Here is a 17,222-nt window from a genome sequence, read left to right on the forward strand (position 1 = left end):
GAAGGACAAAGTTTTGTTAGACTGTCACTTGGTTCCTCATAAGAAAGTGTAAAGAAACAGTTTCTTCCTTTCCTTCTCTGCCCAGAAAAACAAAAGTTTCTATGTTTTGTCTTTATCAGGTTTTCCATTACTTAGGGTTAATACTTCTCAGAATACACGATGATCTATAATACTATTTAGGCATTTGTTTTAGAGCTTTGAGGGTTTTCACAAACTTCCCCAAGACAGAAATGGTCAATGAGGTCTTCTGACTAACGAGGCTTGTGTGTTCGTTTGTTAGGGTTCTTGGGGAGCGCTGTCCAGTGATGATGAGCCTTCCGTTGTACTGTGCGGTAAATGCCACGGCTGCTTTAGAGATTACATAAAACCCCTAAGTTTTACTACGCTAAGGCAGAAGGACATCACTTGACATTCTCATTATTAAAATGCAAATGTCACAGGAATAACAGATTTCCTTGTCAGCGACATGATAATGAAGCCTGCTATCAGCTCATTGACCATGGCCGTGGCTGAGCTTTAATTTTGCCACTTATACTTATTGTTCTGATGCTCTTGCAAAATGACGTTGGTCTTAAAGGAGATTCATGAAAAGGGCTTTTCTGGCGAGGGGGTGGTAACAAATAAAGCTATTGATATCTTTAAGATCAAAAAACTGAACTGGATAAGAGTTTCCAGAACTAATGGGAAAGCTGTGTTCAAACAGAAAATATAAATAAATAAACAAATAAACAAATAAAGTAGGACTGAATGAATTAAAGATGATTATAGTCTTTATAACTTATTTTAAAGTATTGCTTTCTGAACAAGTTAAAACTTTTAACTTTTCTCCTTACGTGAACCTTCTAAAATTTGGAAACCCTCAGCGAGTACTTTTTCTTGCATGGCAGTTATTACCATCTGCAAGGGGCAGGAAACTGATCACCCTGGGTCAGCACAGTGGCAGACACTAACACTTGAGACTCTAAGAGCCTACTCCTGCAGATTTGGCCCAAAGACAAAAGTCCTGCCACCACACTGGGCTCACTGGGCACCAAGAGCCTCTCCCAGAACGTATGGGAGAAGCAGCAAGTGGGAGCCAGCGGTCAGCAGCCAGCTGTGCCCACACAGCACAAGAAACCCCAGGACTCACAGGGAAGTGTCCCCTGTTCACCCACGCCAGGGCTGGGCACAGACCCCCCAAAGCCACACTGTGCCTCATCCACGACTCGCTCAGCTGCTTGTCCCCACCGACCCACGGGCACAGAATGCCTGCTGCCCCAACGCTGGTCTGGTTTCTCTCCTTCCTCCTGACCCTGAACGTGGTGGGCCTGCCCTCTGCCCGGGCCACACACAGCCCCTCCTGGGGACAGGCTGGCCTGGCGGAAACCCGGGGGCATCATCACACCTGGTCATGCCTGCTCCTCCTTACTCCTCTCTGGAAGAAAGAAACCCCTTTTACACAACGCTGGAGACACTTGCAGGTCTTAGGCTCACAGCGTTGGCCCTTCTGATGTAGCCCCCCTGCCCTACTACACGGCCCCTGCCCCCCAGCCTCTGCCCTCATCCTTCTCCATACAAGCCTCTCCTCACTGAATTCGCATGTTTCATCCGACACTGCTGTGACCCACTGTCCGACACTGTCCCTTTCCCGCCCACACTTTCCCCAGGAGACTGTCCTGCCCACAGGCCCCAGACTGTGGGGGCCGCACTGTGACCATCCACCCAGCTGGGGAACAAGGCCCTGGGGACCTGAGCCACAAGGCCTTCCTTCCGCGCAGCGGCCCCATCCTGACTCTGGGCCTTGCTGCTCATCCCCAACACAAAAGCAAAGCCCTGCTTCTGTGTCACTGGAGACGCCGGAGGCTCTCTGATATCGGACCTTGTCGCTGTTGGAAGTTCTCTGTAATAAAGTGTCCTCAGCCAAGTCCTGATTGAGCTCATCTCCCAGGTCCACCATGGGGCCCCTGACCCCCACGCCCAGGCGTTACCGCCGCCGCGGGTGGTGCTCCCGGATACCCAGCACGCGGGGATGTCACAGGAGGTCGGAACCCCACCCCCGACCCACGACAGACGCTCGGGACGGGACCCACACGCGGGGAGGGGACAGGACGCCGGGACCCCACCCCGCACCCGAGACTGGAGGCTCAGGATGGAACTCCCCGGTCCCCAGGACGCCATGCGGCCACGTGACCAGGACACCGGCACCCCACCCCGCGGCCCACGGCAGAGACGCGGGACGGGACCCCTGGGCCCACACGCGGGGATATGACAGGTCGCCGGTAACCACGGCCACCACAGGTTATCGGGTGGGACCACCGGGACTCTCACGAGGGCAGGGGACAGGACGCCGGACCCAACCCCGCGGCCCATGGCACAGACGCCGGTCGGCACGTGCGGGACCCCCATCAGGACGGACAGGACGCCGGAAGCCCACCCCGCGGCCGAGGGCGGAGACTCCGGACGGGGCCCCGGGGTCTGGGAGACCCGGACCCGCGGCCACTTCCAGCCGAGCCCCTCCCGGTCTCACTCGGGCCCGCGACTCACCATCCCGCCGCTCCGCTCCGTGCTCTCCGTGGCACCGCAGCCTGGACAAGTGCGCGCTCCGCATACACAACACCTGGGCCAACTCGGGGCAGGTGAGCACGGCCCCAGGCGGACGCAGAACGCGGCCCACGAGGGCGGGATCCCGCCCCCCAGGCCCGATTGGCAGTTTCCGGAGGATGAGCCTTTCACCACGATACGCGCCTCCGCGCTCCCATTGGGCTTTGCTTCAGGCCCTGCGACTTCATTGGACGGTAACACAGAGCCCTCCCTGCGGCCCTGATTGGACATGGCTCCGAGACTCCGCACCGTGATAGGCCAGCCTGCTGCCCTTCACGTTCTGATTGGGCAGTGGTCCCAGTACCGCCCTGTGGTCCCAGATTGGGCAGATCTCCAAGGCCCCGCCCCCAGCATCCTGACTGACAGGCTGCCGCTACACAGGTGTCTCATCCGCCTGCCCAGAGCTTGGCTCCTCTGACTCAGTTTCTCAGCGGAACCTCCCTTGTGCGGAGCCCCAGTAGGATGCGACTGAACAGATTTGTCCGTGGTGACACGGGGGTGACGTGACAGTGCAACGGTCCCCCGTATTAAGCACAGCTCAAGAACCGGTGACGTCACCGCAGGGAAGGCAAGTTCTCCCAGGGTTTTGACCTGACCTGACACCGCGAGGCCGCCCTCCATCCACCCACCCCCCCACTCTTGCCTCAGGTCAGCCAAAGGTACCCTGGGTACCCCGCCCCGGTGGGACCGGGGAGCCCGCGGCCTCAGCCAGGCACTGCCACAGGTAGGACACGGTAGAAAATTCAGGGGTGCGTTATATTCTATAAGGAAGGTCAGGACAGAGCAAGTTTGTAGTCAGTCCCTGAGACTGTGAAATGTAAAGGGCTCTATTTCCTTCAGATGGTGTCGGGATGGCACAGCTGTGAACAGACAGAAACAGAACACTATTACTCTAAAAAGTGTGAACATATGGGGGAACGTGGGTGCCTCAGTGGGTTAGGCTGCGGACTCTTGATTTCGGCTCAGATCAAGATCTCAGGATCCATAGCAAGTGGCCTCCGGAATCAGCTTGTTCCTCTCCCTACCCCCTCCCCGCGTACCACCCTACCAGGCTCTCGCTGTCTGTAAAACAACATCATTAAAAAAAAAAAAAAAAAGTGTGACCATATGGTATGGGAATTATTATTATTATTATTATTATTGGTATGGGAATTTTATCTACATTTGTCAAAACAAATTTAAAGGCATTGGGATGCCTGAATGGCTCAGTCAGTTGGGTGTGTCTGCCTTCCGCTCAGGTCAGGATCTCAGCGTCCTGGGACCAGTCCTGCCTCCCACTTCTTGCTCAGCAGGGAGCCTGCTTCTCCCTCCCCCTGCCACTCCCCCTGCTTGTGCCCTCTCTCTCACTCTCTGACAAATAGATAAAATCTTAAGAAGGAAAAACAAATTTAAGGCCAAAACAGCCAGGAAACCCTGCTTCTTGGCCACCACTGAGCAACTCTGTCTCTACCAATTTGCCAGTTCTGTGTATTTTCTAAGTGGACTCACACTCTGTGGCTTTGCATGTCTGGTGTCTCACACATAGCATGATACGTTCAAGATTCAGTCAGAGTGCAGCAGTGTCCCTGCTTCACTCCCTTTTGTGGCTGAATAATCCTCCCTCCCAGGTATACGCTGCACTCTCTTCATGCATCCAGGCTGGTAGACAGGGGAGAAGTGGCCCATTTTTGCAGGTTTTGAATAGTTTTGCACCTAGCATTCCCACACGTATGTCTGAGTATCTTATTCCATTTTGGTAGGACTGGAATACTTGGGTCACGCTGTAATTCTGTGTTTGACTTTTCGAGGAACCAGCAAACTTTGTCCCACATCAGCTGCCCGAGTTTACATCCCCACCAGCTATGCACAAGGGGTCCGAGCTCCCCACATCCCCGCTGACCCTGGTTGTCTGAATTCTGGATGCTAGCCATCCCAGGGAGTGGGAAGTGGTCTCCCATCGTGGTTTTGCCTTGCGTTTCCCTGGACGGTGAGGGTCACCTCAGCGTCTATGACCATTTGTAGACCATCGTAAAGGAAATGTGTCTGTAAGTTTGTGTTCAGTGCTTAACTGGACTGTTTGGGATTTCTATTCAGATAGGAGTTCTTTGTGTATTCGGGATACTAAAATCTTAGGTAGGGGATCTACGAATATGCTCTCCCATCGTTGGGTGTCCTTTCAATCTCTCGATAGTGACCTTTGATGCCCCAACGATTCTATCTTGCTGAAGCCTGATCTACCTACTTTTTCTTAAGCTGCTTGTGATTTCCCATCACATTGAAGGCCTTACTGAATGAGGATTCATGGAGATGTCTCCCTGTGCTTCTCTCACTCTTGGGTTTCCCAGGACAGCTCGTCAGGGCTGGGGATTCTCAGCAGAGCTGTCTCTAAGGCCTGGACCCGAGATGCTCCTGATAACGCCATGTCCCTACATAACTGTTTTTTGGGAAAGGCCAAGAACTTAAAGGTAACGGAGTTTCTATTTTAACTGATGACCTTTGGTTTCTATGTGAATGTACTTCTATGCTCCCATACTTTCATCATTCTGCTTATTACAACATGGCAAGTTTTTAATGCTTGATCATTTTAGAGTAAGTCCCTCCACTTCACTACTCCGAAAAGCATAGCTATGTTTCAACATTTGTTATATATATAATTCTGAAATGGGATTTGTGAAGTTCCAAGAAAAAATTGCTTATAATATTGATGGAATTCTATTAAAATGATTCAGCTATTTGGTTTTATGCACATCATGGCAACACTGATTTTCATTTCCTACAATATGCACCAGATTTGCATTTGTTCTGGTCTTATTCGATGTCAGTGAATATAACTGTACAATTTTCACATTAGGTTTTCCCTCTAGTCTTTGTAAGGCTGATTGTGATACTTGAATAACTTACTTTGACTTTTAAACATTATCCTTCCAATACTATCTTTTTGATAGTGATTAGAAATGGATGGAAGGGGATGCCTGGGTGGCTCAGCGGTTAAGCGTCTGCCTTCGGCTCAGGGCGTGATCCTGGCGTTACGGGATCCAGCCCCACATCAGGCTCCTCCGATACGAGCCTGCTTCTCCCTCTCCCACTCCCCCTGCTTGTGTTCCCTCTCTCGATGGCTGTCTCTATCTCTGTCGAATAAATAAATAAAATCTTTAAAAAAAAAAAAAAAAGAAATGCAGAATCTTTGGTCCACCCCTGTGTTACTGACTCAGAACCTGCATTTAAAAAAAAAAAGAAAGAAAAGAAATGGATGGAAGGACACCTGAACACACCCTCAAGACCTGTTAATTATCTCTCTTCTTTGATTACCGCTTAGGCTTCAGGTTCTATATACACGTCGGCTTTGGCTATGAAACAGGACAAGGTCCTTCATTCTTACGGTCACTCTCACACCCACATGCCTAGTGCTGGCTGGGAGATCCTTGATCCTGCTGACGGGCCCAGAGTGCTGGGTATTCGTGGTGTGTATACAATTCTACCGAACAAGTCAGTCTACACCACGTACGGATTCTTTCACGAACCACATTTTGGAGATGCGCTGCGAGAGGATGTGAGAGCTCTCACGCAGGCCTACATTAGGAAGTGTATTTGTCCTGCGGAAGGCTGAGTACTATCACATGCCCCCGCCCACTAAGACCACGTCAGAGAGGTTATTTAACATGCGGCACTGGGGGCCCCGGGTGGCTCAGTCGGCTAAGCGTCCAACTCTAGATTTCGGCTCCGGTCATGATCTCAGGGTTGGGAGATCGAGCCCTGTGTGGGGCTCTGAGCTCAGTGTGGATTCTGTTCAAGATTCTCTTTCTCTCTCCTTCTGCCCCTCCCCCTCTCTCCTGTAAATTATACACAGAGAAAAGTGCATGAAATGTACATTTGACAGAAATGTAACAAAATAAACATCCATGACATCACCACATGGACGAGAAAGAGGCGGCGACACCCCACATCTTACCTGGGTTGATGTCCTGTCAGAAAACCCACCCCCACCCACCGCCCCACTGCAGACAGCGATAACTCACCTTCGAAAATGTCCTTTCCTTTGGGATCCTTATTTTCATCACCTGTGTGCACACCTGTTCCTGTTTTATATTGCATGTGAAAAAGAGTCAAAAGGTTCATGTCATTTTATATCAAACCTCCTTTGTTCAAACATGCTCGGTCTTCTGTACCCGACACGTCACTGTCGTGTCCTGGGCTGCGCTGCCCTTCTAGGGCTCAGCCGCCGTCCTGGGCTGATTCCACTGCTTGCAGCTATTCTAGTGATCCCACAGTTTTGGCCTGTAAAGCTGATGTTTCTAGTACGTCACTTTTCACATTTGTTTTGAATCTAGTGACCTCGATTAACATTGTAAAGAGCTTACCCTCTCCTGTCATGTGTGCTCTCACCTCCGCTCAGTGGGCTCCAAGGTGCTCTCCTGCCGCTTCTCCGTGTGTGAAGACCTACATCTCGGCCGATGCAGCCCCATCATGCCAGAGTTTCCCGAACAAAACGACGAGTCTCCCTGGACTCTCTCTCAGCCCACCTCCAAGCAAGGACATTCTGACGGCTCTAACTTCACGTTGCATCTGGGGTCCAACCTCCACATCACCGCCTCTGCTCCCAACCCAGTCTGATCCAGCACCTTGGCTGACATCACCATCCTAGTGCCCGTTGTCATGGTAACAGAGGGATCCTGTGAGGCTGCCTCGCAGCTCCTCCTGAGGGTCCAGGCCACCCACCACCAACGTCAGTCTCTGCAGCCAGCGCAGGAGACCCACCCCCGTCACCGTCCTCTCCCCTCTGCTGTTCCTCCTCCCCCTCACTCTGCCATGGGCACCCTGGCCTCCAGCTGTCCTTCGGATATTTTGGTCTATATACATGTATATTTCTGAAATATATATATTATCTCCAAATACGTTTCCCTTTCATCTCTTCACTGTACTAGACTTTTTCACGCTACTGTGAAAAGTCAATGAATATACATGTAGGTAATGTCAGCACCTAGAACCCAAGACCTGACCTCCACTGCCCACGTGTGTGCCTCCCGGCCACATTGTCCCTGAAGCTCTCCTTTCCATCTCATCTCTTCACTCAGGCCATGAAAGGGAACCGGCCTGGATCCAGAGTCTGCCCTGAGCAGACCTCCAGAGCCCCAAACCACCCAGACCCGTTTGCGAGGAGCCCCGACTCACCCTGCACAGACTGACCAACGAGGGACCTCTGGAATGACCAACAATGACGTTTTCCTCAGTAGAATACTGAGCCCTCCACCCAAGGAGAGGCACAGGCCCCATTTACATAACATCCAGCGTGCGCACAGGCCTGCTTCCTTAGGGCACAGGCCCACCGCAGGCCCGCCTGCCCCAACCGACCGGGCCAAGGCTCCCCCACGCGAGGATCCACCTGCCACCCCAGCAGTCAGGGCTCCAGAAGCCTTCGCCGAGATCTCCTCATCTCCGCAAATGGCTGTCCCGGTGGGACAACCCTACCGGTGCAGTTTCTGACTCACCGAGGACTCGACTCAGGCTGGACGGGCTCAGCGGGTTAGGGGGTGCCGCGAAAGATCATTTTAGGCCCCCAGCTACTTTCCTCCATCTATGCCTTGCCCGCTCCAACTGCCGTAGGACACACTTGCACAACCTCCTAGTGCTGTCAGTATCACAAAGAAATGGAAAAACAAGCAAGAACGAGAAAACCTCAGTCCTTAAATTTTAAGAGAACAAAGGGAAGGCAAATGATGAGGCAACAGAAGGCTAGCTGAGGACAAAGCACGAGGTGACACCCCACACACCCCTCCAGCACTCGTCCTGGGTGGGATCTGTGAGACATTCCCCCGGGAAGCCTGGGGCTGCCTTAATGTTAGAGCCTTGCTGGAGGGACAACCGACCCCAACTGGACAACGGCAAGGCTCCAGTACCCCGACGGTCTTCTGTAGCGTATGAAAATTCTCTTAAAAACCACGCTTTTCTGGGGCGCCTGGGCGGCTAGGTGGGTTAAGCGTTTGCCTGGGGCTCAGGTCCTGGTCTCAGAATCAAGGGATCCAAACCAGCCTCAGGCCCCCTGCTCAACGGGGAGTCTCCCTCTCCCTCTCTCTCAGGTGCTCACACCCTCTCTCGAATGCTCTCTCTCTCTCAAGTAAATAAGTAACATTTAAAAAAAACCAAAACACCAAAACCTCCCTGTTCCTTACCTCCCCCAGCTGCCAAGTCTATAATCAGTCGCCCCTCACAACCCCAGGGGCAGCAGCTCTTTCTGCCCATAGATCCTGTGCCTGTGCTTTAATAAAACCATTCTGTACCAAAGAGGTTTCAAGAATCCTGTCTTGGTGGCTGGGTCTGGACCTCACCCCGCCAAACCTCACCTACATTCAAACACTCGTATGGCACCCGAGCACGGGGCTTTGAGTCTTGTCACCTGGACTCTGAGCTTTGGTGCAAACGTGCTGAGCACTCTCCCTCCTCTTCCTTTACTTTCATTCCAGGGGCTCTTGAAGGAGCACGGTCTTACTGGAACAAGCCCCTGCCCAGCGCTCAGGCTGCGGTCCTCTAGCCCGGGGCTACTCCACGGGGAGGAGAAAGCCTGCCTTTTGGCTGGAAGTGAGCACCCTGGCGGGGATGGTAGTAAGACCCAGACACCTGATGCCCTCTCTTGACTGCTGTCCTTGAACAAAGTTGTCTGTCTTGGCACAGGACGGCCACCTAAGTCACCAGGACGCCTCCGATCTTAAGACTCCCACGTGAGGTTTTCTCCTCATTGGTCTAATGTGATTCCCTCCACGTCTCTGGTCTAGCCACTTCTGACCATGGGACCTCCGCTCAGAGCCGGCCGAAATCAGTACCCGGATGAACTAAAAGCCAACCGTAGGCCGTGTCCTCGGGAAGCTGGCTGTGAAGACTGCAAGTGTTGGAAAGTCGCTTAGAACCATGATGGATTTCACTGTTTTCTGTCAACGTCCTCTGATAACTACTGAGGCTACAAAATTAGGTAATTTCACCTTGTAAAACTTCTCTAGTGTTCTCCATGGGTTAAAGACGGCAGGTTCTGGGCGCCTGGGGGGCTCAGTCAGTGAAGCATCTGCCTTCGGCTCAGGTCATGATCCCAGGTTCCTGAGATCGAGTCCCGCGTCGGGGGCCCTGGAGTCTGCTTCTCCCTCTCCCTCTGCCTGCCGCTCCCCCTGCTTATGTGCACACTCTCTCTGTGTTAAATAAACTAAAATCTTAAATAAAACAATGTGGGTTCTTCAAGGCAAGGTAAAATAAGGCATGTCCCTCTGTGGTACGACCTTCAAGGCAGTCATATGCCAGGCGCCCACTGTAGTCTAGAATGCGATGGGGAAGCGGGGGGAGGGCAGGCCTCCTACAGGGGCCTTTAAGGGTGGTGGTGATCATAGCGATTTTGTTTGGGGTCACCTCAGGTCGCTTTGACACCAGGAACCTCTGACATATCCTGCGCTTGGGACGCCACCTCCGAGTGCCCCTCCCCCCGTTTCAGCACCAGCTTGGGTGCAGCCCGCGTAACTGGCTTCTGTACCATCCTTGGTGCCTCCTGTACCACTGGCTTCTCCCTCTCTCCTTGCTGTCAGGGAGCAAAGGAGAGCGCCCTGTGGACTTACCACCACCCACTCCAGATGTCCCCACCAGTGTCTCGGGTAAAAACTGACAATGGGGAACAAACTGATTGACCTTTAGTTGGGCCCGTGTGGATGTTATTCAGTACCCAAACTAATTTAAGTTTGTTGGTTTAAGATAGACATGTCTTCCAAGTTATCACCACTAAATGTGAAACTTTTATTCTACTAAGATTTACTGCGGGTCAAATAAAGCTCGTGTTATCTCTGTTGCAATTTGTTAGCAAAAAGATGACTTAAGGGCACCTGTGTGGCTCGGTTGGTTAAGTGTCTGCCTTCGGCCCAGGTCATGATCCCTGGGTCCTGGGACTGAGTCCTGCATCGGGCTCCCTGCTCAGCGGGGAGTCTGCTGCTCCCTCGCCCTCTGTCCCTCCCCCCTGTTCGGGGTCATGTGAGCGCGAACTCTCTCTCTCTAATAAATAAATAAAATCTTAAAAAAAAGACTTAAAATGATGGTTAATCTTGTCGGTTTCAAAGTTTTCATAGGAAATTATTAAAATAGCTTTCAAAGTCTTTGGTAACCTGGAACTTTAAAGTTTTGCTTGGAAGTTAAATGCAATTAAATTCATGGGGTATCTAGGTCTTTTCCAAACAGGATAAGGTGCTAAATCTTTGATTACTGAACCTAGGATCGTGCTTTTGACTTCTTATTGCAAAGAAACGAAGGATATTTGAGTCTGTTGATAAACATGCTTTGTGCTTTATAGATTCATAAATTTGCCATCTCAAGAATTCTGCTGTAGGATTTCAAAACTAGTTACTACGAAGTCTTCACTGGCGACTAAGGTTTCTAAAGAATGCAAAATTCTACTAAATGTAATTAAGACTGATGGGAATAAGGGAAGCAATGCCATATGTAAGAAAGATTGAAGGAATAGGAATACATTTGTATTGAAGGTAAAAGAAGATAATTTTGTCCTAAACGAGACTGGTTGTTTGGAAAGAAATGGCTTGGGACAAAATCTGAATGCAAAAGAAAGTTGTAGAAGGTTTGTGAAGGGTAATTTTTGGAAAGGAATTTTAGGTGTGGTCAGGACAGACTAAGATGAAAATACAGTGATTTTAAAAGTACAGTGGTATAAGACTGAAATTCTCTCTGTTCAAAAGACAGTTTTCCTGATTTATTAGTCTGCTCTTAATAAGAAAATGCAAACAAAGGTTTTTTCTATTTTGTCTGCCCAGAAAATCAGTTTCTATGTTTTGTGGTTATCAGGTCTTCGATTACTTGGTTAAAACTTTCTCAATATTCGGGGCGCCTGGGTGGCACAGCGGTTAAGCGTCTGCCTTTGGCTCAGGGCGTGATCCCGGCGTTATGGGGTCGAGCCCCACATCAGGCTCCTCCGCTATGAGCCTGCTTCTTCCTCTCCCACTCCCCCTGCTTGTGTTCCCTCTCTCGCTGGCTGTCTCTATCTCTGTCGAATAAATAAATAAAATCTTAAAAAAAAAAAAAACTTTCTCAATATTGAAGAGCTTTTTCTTAACAACTATGTAACCCTATATATTTGCCTTTGGAATCTCTTACTGTCACCTTGGTTAAAAAATATATATATATTGGGGCGCCTGGGTGGCACAGCGGTTAGGCGTCTGCCTTCGGCTCAGGGCGTGGTCCCGGCGTTCTGGGATCGAGCCCCACATCAGGCTCCTCCGCTGGGAGCCTGCTTCTTCCTCTCCCACTCCCCCTGCTTGTGTTCCCTCTCTCGCTGGCTGTCTCTATCTCTGTCGAATAAATAAATAAGATCTTTAAAAAAAAATATTGAGTTTTGTAATGATCTGTAATCCTATTCAGACATGTGCTACAACTTTCTAAGGTTTTAACGATTTTCCCAAAATTTAAAATGTTAAGTGGAGTCTCTTTAACTCATTAGACCTTATTATTTGGTATGTTACGTTACTCTGGAAATACCATTAAACACATGATAAGCCTTAGGTTACATTTGGGTAAATACTATAACTATTCTAGAGAAGCTATACAGTCCTAAAGTTTTAGTATGTTCCGGTAAAAGACCGTTACATGATATTTTGATTGTTAAAGGGTTATGTGTCACAGAAATAACCGGATTTCCTTGCCAGCCATACTGTAACCTCTCATCAGATCTGTAATCATGTCCATTTTTGAGTCTTTTGTCCTTTATAGTTATTGTTCTTATTCTCCTGTAAAATGGTTCCTCTTCAAGGAAATTCATAAAAAGGGCTTTTAGGACAAATTCAGGTACTCAATATCTTTAAGATCCTAAAGCTGAAATGGGTAAGAACTTCCAGAACTAACAAAAGCTGCATTCAAACTGAACCAACAGGTGATTAAGTGAATTGGGAAAAACTGATTCTAGCTTTTTTGTAACTCTTGGCTGAAACATTGCTGGTTCTTTAATATTTGCTCTTCCAGGCTAAGGGACCTTTCTCTTAAGACATCAGTGATATACAGGGGGCGCCTGGGTGGCACAGCGGTTAAGCACCTGCCTTGGGCTCAGGGCGTGATCTCGGTGTTATGGGATCGAGCCCCACATCAGGCTCCTCCGCTATGAGCCTGCTTCTTCCTCTCCCACTCCCCCAGCTTGTGTTCCCTCTCTCACTGGCTATCTCTGTTAAATAAATAAATAAAATCTTAAAAAAAAAAAAAAGACATCAGTGATATACAGAAACAGTAATAAAACAAAGTAAAGCATTTAACTTTTCTCTCTACCTGAACCCTCTGAAATTCAAAAGGTCTCAGTAAGTATTCTTTCTTCCATGGCAACCATGGTCTTTTGCGTAAGTTCAGTAAGAATCCGTTCTCCTTGTAACAGGACACCATTGGAAACATGGGTTATTTTCCCAAGGCTTTGACTGATTTGTCAGATTTGAGAGACGTGCATAGACTCAGATATGACCAAACAGCTTTAAGGAACTGAGGTTGACTCTATGAAACCTGGAGCCATAAAGCCCCTTGGAAATGTCGGCCTGATCCCCTGCTTACTGAACTCCCAGGAGCCTCCCCAGGTGAGTAAAGACTGTCACTTCCTGGCACGTGCAGGAACCTCAGGATACACTGGGGACCCTCAAGAAGAGGAATTCACCCACATCTACAGGTATCGCGGGCATGTCTGATGGCAAGTACTTGGACTGGCTTCTGGCCTGGAGAGGATACTAAAAGTTCAGTCTAGAGATTCCTTACTAAAAGTTCTGGCAAAGCAGATTCTAGAAGATCTGTATGCTCGATCGTTATTCTTGCTGAGCTTACGTAAATGATCAGGCCAAGTTTGTTAAGACTGGACTTGTTTAGGGAAACTAATTAGTCTTGATTTGGCTATCTCTGGAAATAAGGGTGAGTTCAGAGAAAAACTATGTTTCAATTACACATCTTTGTGGATGTTAAATCCTAGTTCTGATTGTCTTTAAATGTTTGTTGTTTACCTAAGCTGGACAACCTGAGGTAACTTCAGAGAAATTGCCACAATAGCTCATACAGACAATCTCGGTGCTCCGTGGGGATAACAACAGGACCCCATGGGCACATGATGATTTCAACAACTGGAAAATGGGATTGATTCATCCAACAGCTGTGTAACTCAGTAATCACCTTGACCAGTTCTGTGTGGCTGGGATGACAAAATCACTCCTTAAAAGCCAGAGCACGGCCCCGCTCCATGGCGTTAACTATGGGCTTGTGGAGATAATGGATGACCCCACTTTCTTTATGATTGAATTGGGTGGTACACTTGGGGAGGCTGTTATCTCCTGAGCCAAGTCTTCTCACACTTGCCAGTGATTCCTTATAATTAGGATATTGTTAAGGCTGGACCTCAAACAAAAAGGGCTTCTTGATGGTTTCATCCCCCATAGTCACATTTATCCCAGAAGCCACCTGTATTGGGGTACAATTACGAACAAAAGCTTCAGCCAAGCATACAACAGCCCTGTTGGTAAAAGGAGCCTTCAAGCTCATTAGGGGACAGTCCCTGACTGTAATGACTTCATCACATCAGGTCCAGAGTGTCTAAGAGACCAAAAGCCACCAATGGATGATGGAAGGCTGATTTATTAAGTACCAGGTCATGCTTATAGATATGCCTGGAATTATACGTAAAACCTGTCAAGCGTTAAACCCAGCTACCCTTACGCCTGGACCTGACCGTCGTACTTCTATAGAGCATAACTGTTCAGAGGTTATCGATCTTGTTTATTCTAGTCGACTGGATTTAAGATGCCCTATTAAAAATGCAGATGACAGCTGGTTTACCAGTGGCAGTATTTCACGGAACAGGGAATGCGATGGCTATGCTACAGTCATTCTCAATCAGACTGTTGAGGCCAAAGCCCTGTCAGCAAATACATCTGACCCAAAAGAGCAGAATTAATAGCGCCCACCTGTGTTTTGCAATTGGCAAAAGCCTTAAAAATTAGTATTTATACTGACTCCAAATATGCCTTCCTACTCCTACATGCCCATGGGCCAATTTGAAGAAAAGGGGCCATAACTCCCCAAAGATGGGCCTGAAATTATTACACAAATTCAAAGGATGGCCCTAAAAACTGAAGAGCCCTTGAAACCCTGACTGCAGTTCAAGGAGGCCCAAAATTAGATGGCTGACTCCTAACGGACCCAATGGTTATATGGGGCTCTAACCTGTGTCCATGGCTTCCCCCAGGCTGGACAGGCCGCTGTACTCGGGGTTTTGCCTGGATGCACAGACGCATTATTAAAACCATTGCCAACACAGCCAACCTCCCAAATTTAAATGATGGTGGACAAGTTCTGTGTCTCACTGATATGGCCACCGAGCATCCACCCCTCTTGGGACTGAAGGCTGCTGTGCGGCACATGGAAGCTCTGTTAATAACAAGTACACGGTCAAAGCCCTAAATGACCCCCAAAGTAGCATTTCTCTATTAAATACTAAAGTAATACAAACGCGTACAGCAGTTGTACAAAATAGAATGGCAGTAGATGTTTTAACTTGAAGAAACTGAACTTATGCTATGATAAAAACAGAATGCTTATGCATACATGCCAGAGTACCACAAAAATATTTCTGGGTTTCTAACTGACATGAATACTCAAATTGATGCTTTAAATGATCTTTCCTTCCTTTAGTGATTGCTTCAAACTCCTGGATGGGAGGAAAATTATCAAAGGTCAACTATCAAAGGTCTTTTATTCAAATTTCTCTTTCTCATTATAATATTACCCTTATTTTGTTATCATTTCTGCTGTCTCCCTGCCTAGCGCCAAGACTCCTTCACTACCATAGCGTCCAACCCACGGACAATCATTTCTACTCAAGGAGGTTCATATATGTTGTGCGCGTTGGATTCAGCTGCCTCCCCCTTCAGTAACTCCCCTGTATGTTCCCCAACAGACCAATCCTGACCCACAGGGAGAACATTTCTACGCCCCTATTCATCAGGAAGAAGTTACAGATGAGACCATCCACCTTCAAAACCTTAAAGACCGAAAGGTCAAAATTGTTGAGGGGGGAAATGATGACGGAGCAGAAGGCTAGCTGAGGACAAGGCACAGGCTGACACCCTGCAAACCCCTCCCCCACTACTCCTGGGTGGGATCTGTGTGACATTCCTTCAGGAAGCGATGAGCGGTCTTAATGTTAATGCCTTGCGAGAGGGAAAACCAACCTTAACAACAGCCACCTTTAACAACCTTGACAATAGCAAGGCCTGTGGGTCTTCTTTAGCATATGAAAGTTCCCTTAAAAACCTCTCTTTTCCTTACCTCCACCAGCACCCAAGAAAATAATCAGCCACCCCTCACAACTCCGGGGCTGCAGCCCTTTCTGCCCATGGGTTCTGTCCTCCTGCTTTAATAAAATCACAATGTCACAGCAAAGATGTCTCAAGGATTCTTTCTTGGTCCTCGACTCCCATCACCCCACCAAACGTCACCTACATTTGAAAAGTGCATCACAAAGACTAACGGTCTCTACCAGGCCGGGAAAGGGCAGACCAAGAGAAAATAAATCACTGATAAATCTCTCAGCGCTGCTTCAAAAGTAAGCAAAGTCCTGCATTCCTTCCTCGAGATAACGGCCCAAGACCCCATCCAGTGGATCCGGCTCCCGGAGCAGGCCCTTTGCCCCTTCCCCACTCCCAACAGTTACCTCTGCGGGGTTACAATGTTGGAGTCTCAGCCCCCAGAGGAGCACTGGCTTCACTACCATCAGCCTGGATGCAGGTTTTCCAAGAACGCTTCTAACTACCTCCGGGCAACCTTATGCTCCCCTCTGTGAATACTCGCCCTAACCCTGAACCAAAGAAACCCACTCACCCCCCGCAGGGGCGCAGCGCCTGTGACCTTACTCCCTGTGGTCTCCTCCTCGTTGCAAATCAAGCTTCCTTTGTACGACAACTCACCCGGTTAGTCTCTACCTGCAACTCACCAAGCAGCGAGCTCCCGTCAGGCCGCACACCCTCCCGAACCCCAGGCCTCCCCCTCCCCCCTCGGCGCTGCCTCCCTCCCCAGGTCCACCGGCCAAGGACTCAGGTGCGGCCCGTGCGGGTGCGGAGTCCCCCGCCGCCGCCGCTTCCACTTAGTTCTGGCTGCATCGAGCCACCCCTCCGGCCCCCGCACTCACCATCTCGTGGGTCCTGCTCCGGGATCTCCCGGCGTCCTATCCCGCCGCGCGGACCCACACCTGGGCTGCTCAGGACTGGGGCGCGGCAGCCGGCGCCCGCTGAGAGCCACACCTACAGGGCTAGCAGGGACCGTCCTCAGGCCTGATTGGACGGTTTACAGGCCACGCGCTCCGATTGGGCGATGCTTCAGGTCCTGCCAGCTGATTGCATGGGGTTTCGGAGTTAACGCCCCGCGACCCTGATTGGACATTCGTCCCAGACTCCGAGCTCCCCGCACCGTGACAGGACAGCCTGGGCCCACTCACGTTCTGATTGGACGGTAGCCCCGGCACCGCCCCGTGGTCCTGGATTGGGCAGCTCTCCCAGGGCCCTCCTCCTGCATCCTGACTGACAGGCTGGCGCTACCCACGTGTCTCATCTGCCTGCCGGGAGTTAGGCTCCCAACAGAATGGACTCCTGGCTGGCTCACCGCCTCCGCCCTCCTGCTGTCCC

The 17,222-nt window shown here is 49.8% G+C and overlaps 1 protein-coding gene across 6 annotated transcripts in view; it reads right to left on the reverse strand.

The window, feature by feature from the left end:
- LOC123793972 (uncharacterized) overlaps window positions 1–17,222 on the reverse strand; it is a 64,786-nt gene that overhangs the window by 14,787 nt on the left and 32,777 nt on the right. The window contains exons 1-3 of one of the 6 annotated variants that reach the window (XM_087867409.1): window positions 16,730–16,848; window positions 6,576–6,635; window positions 2,524–3,440 (exon numbers count right to left, since the gene is read on the reverse strand). In XM_087867409.1, coding sequence (XP_087723535.1) covers window positions 2,524–2,811 — 288 coding nt within the window. In that variant the 5' untranslated portion in view covers window positions 2,812–3,440; window positions 6,576–6,635; window positions 16,730–16,848. Of the gene's footprint in view, window positions 1–2,523; window positions 6,542–6,575; window positions 16,706–16,729; window positions 16,879–17,222 lie in introns of those variants that run through there. The other 5 variants (XM_087867410.1, XM_045800074.2, XM_045800077.2 and 2 more) reach the window with 5 other exon arrangements.

Source organism: Ursus americanus, chromosome 14 (assembly GCF_024610735.1).
Source record: "Ursus americanus isolate L20-20 chromosome 14, mUrsAme1.1.p, whole genome shotgun sequence".
Taxonomy (NCBI): Eukaryota; Metazoa; Chordata; class Mammalia; order Carnivora; family Ursidae; genus Ursus; species Ursus americanus.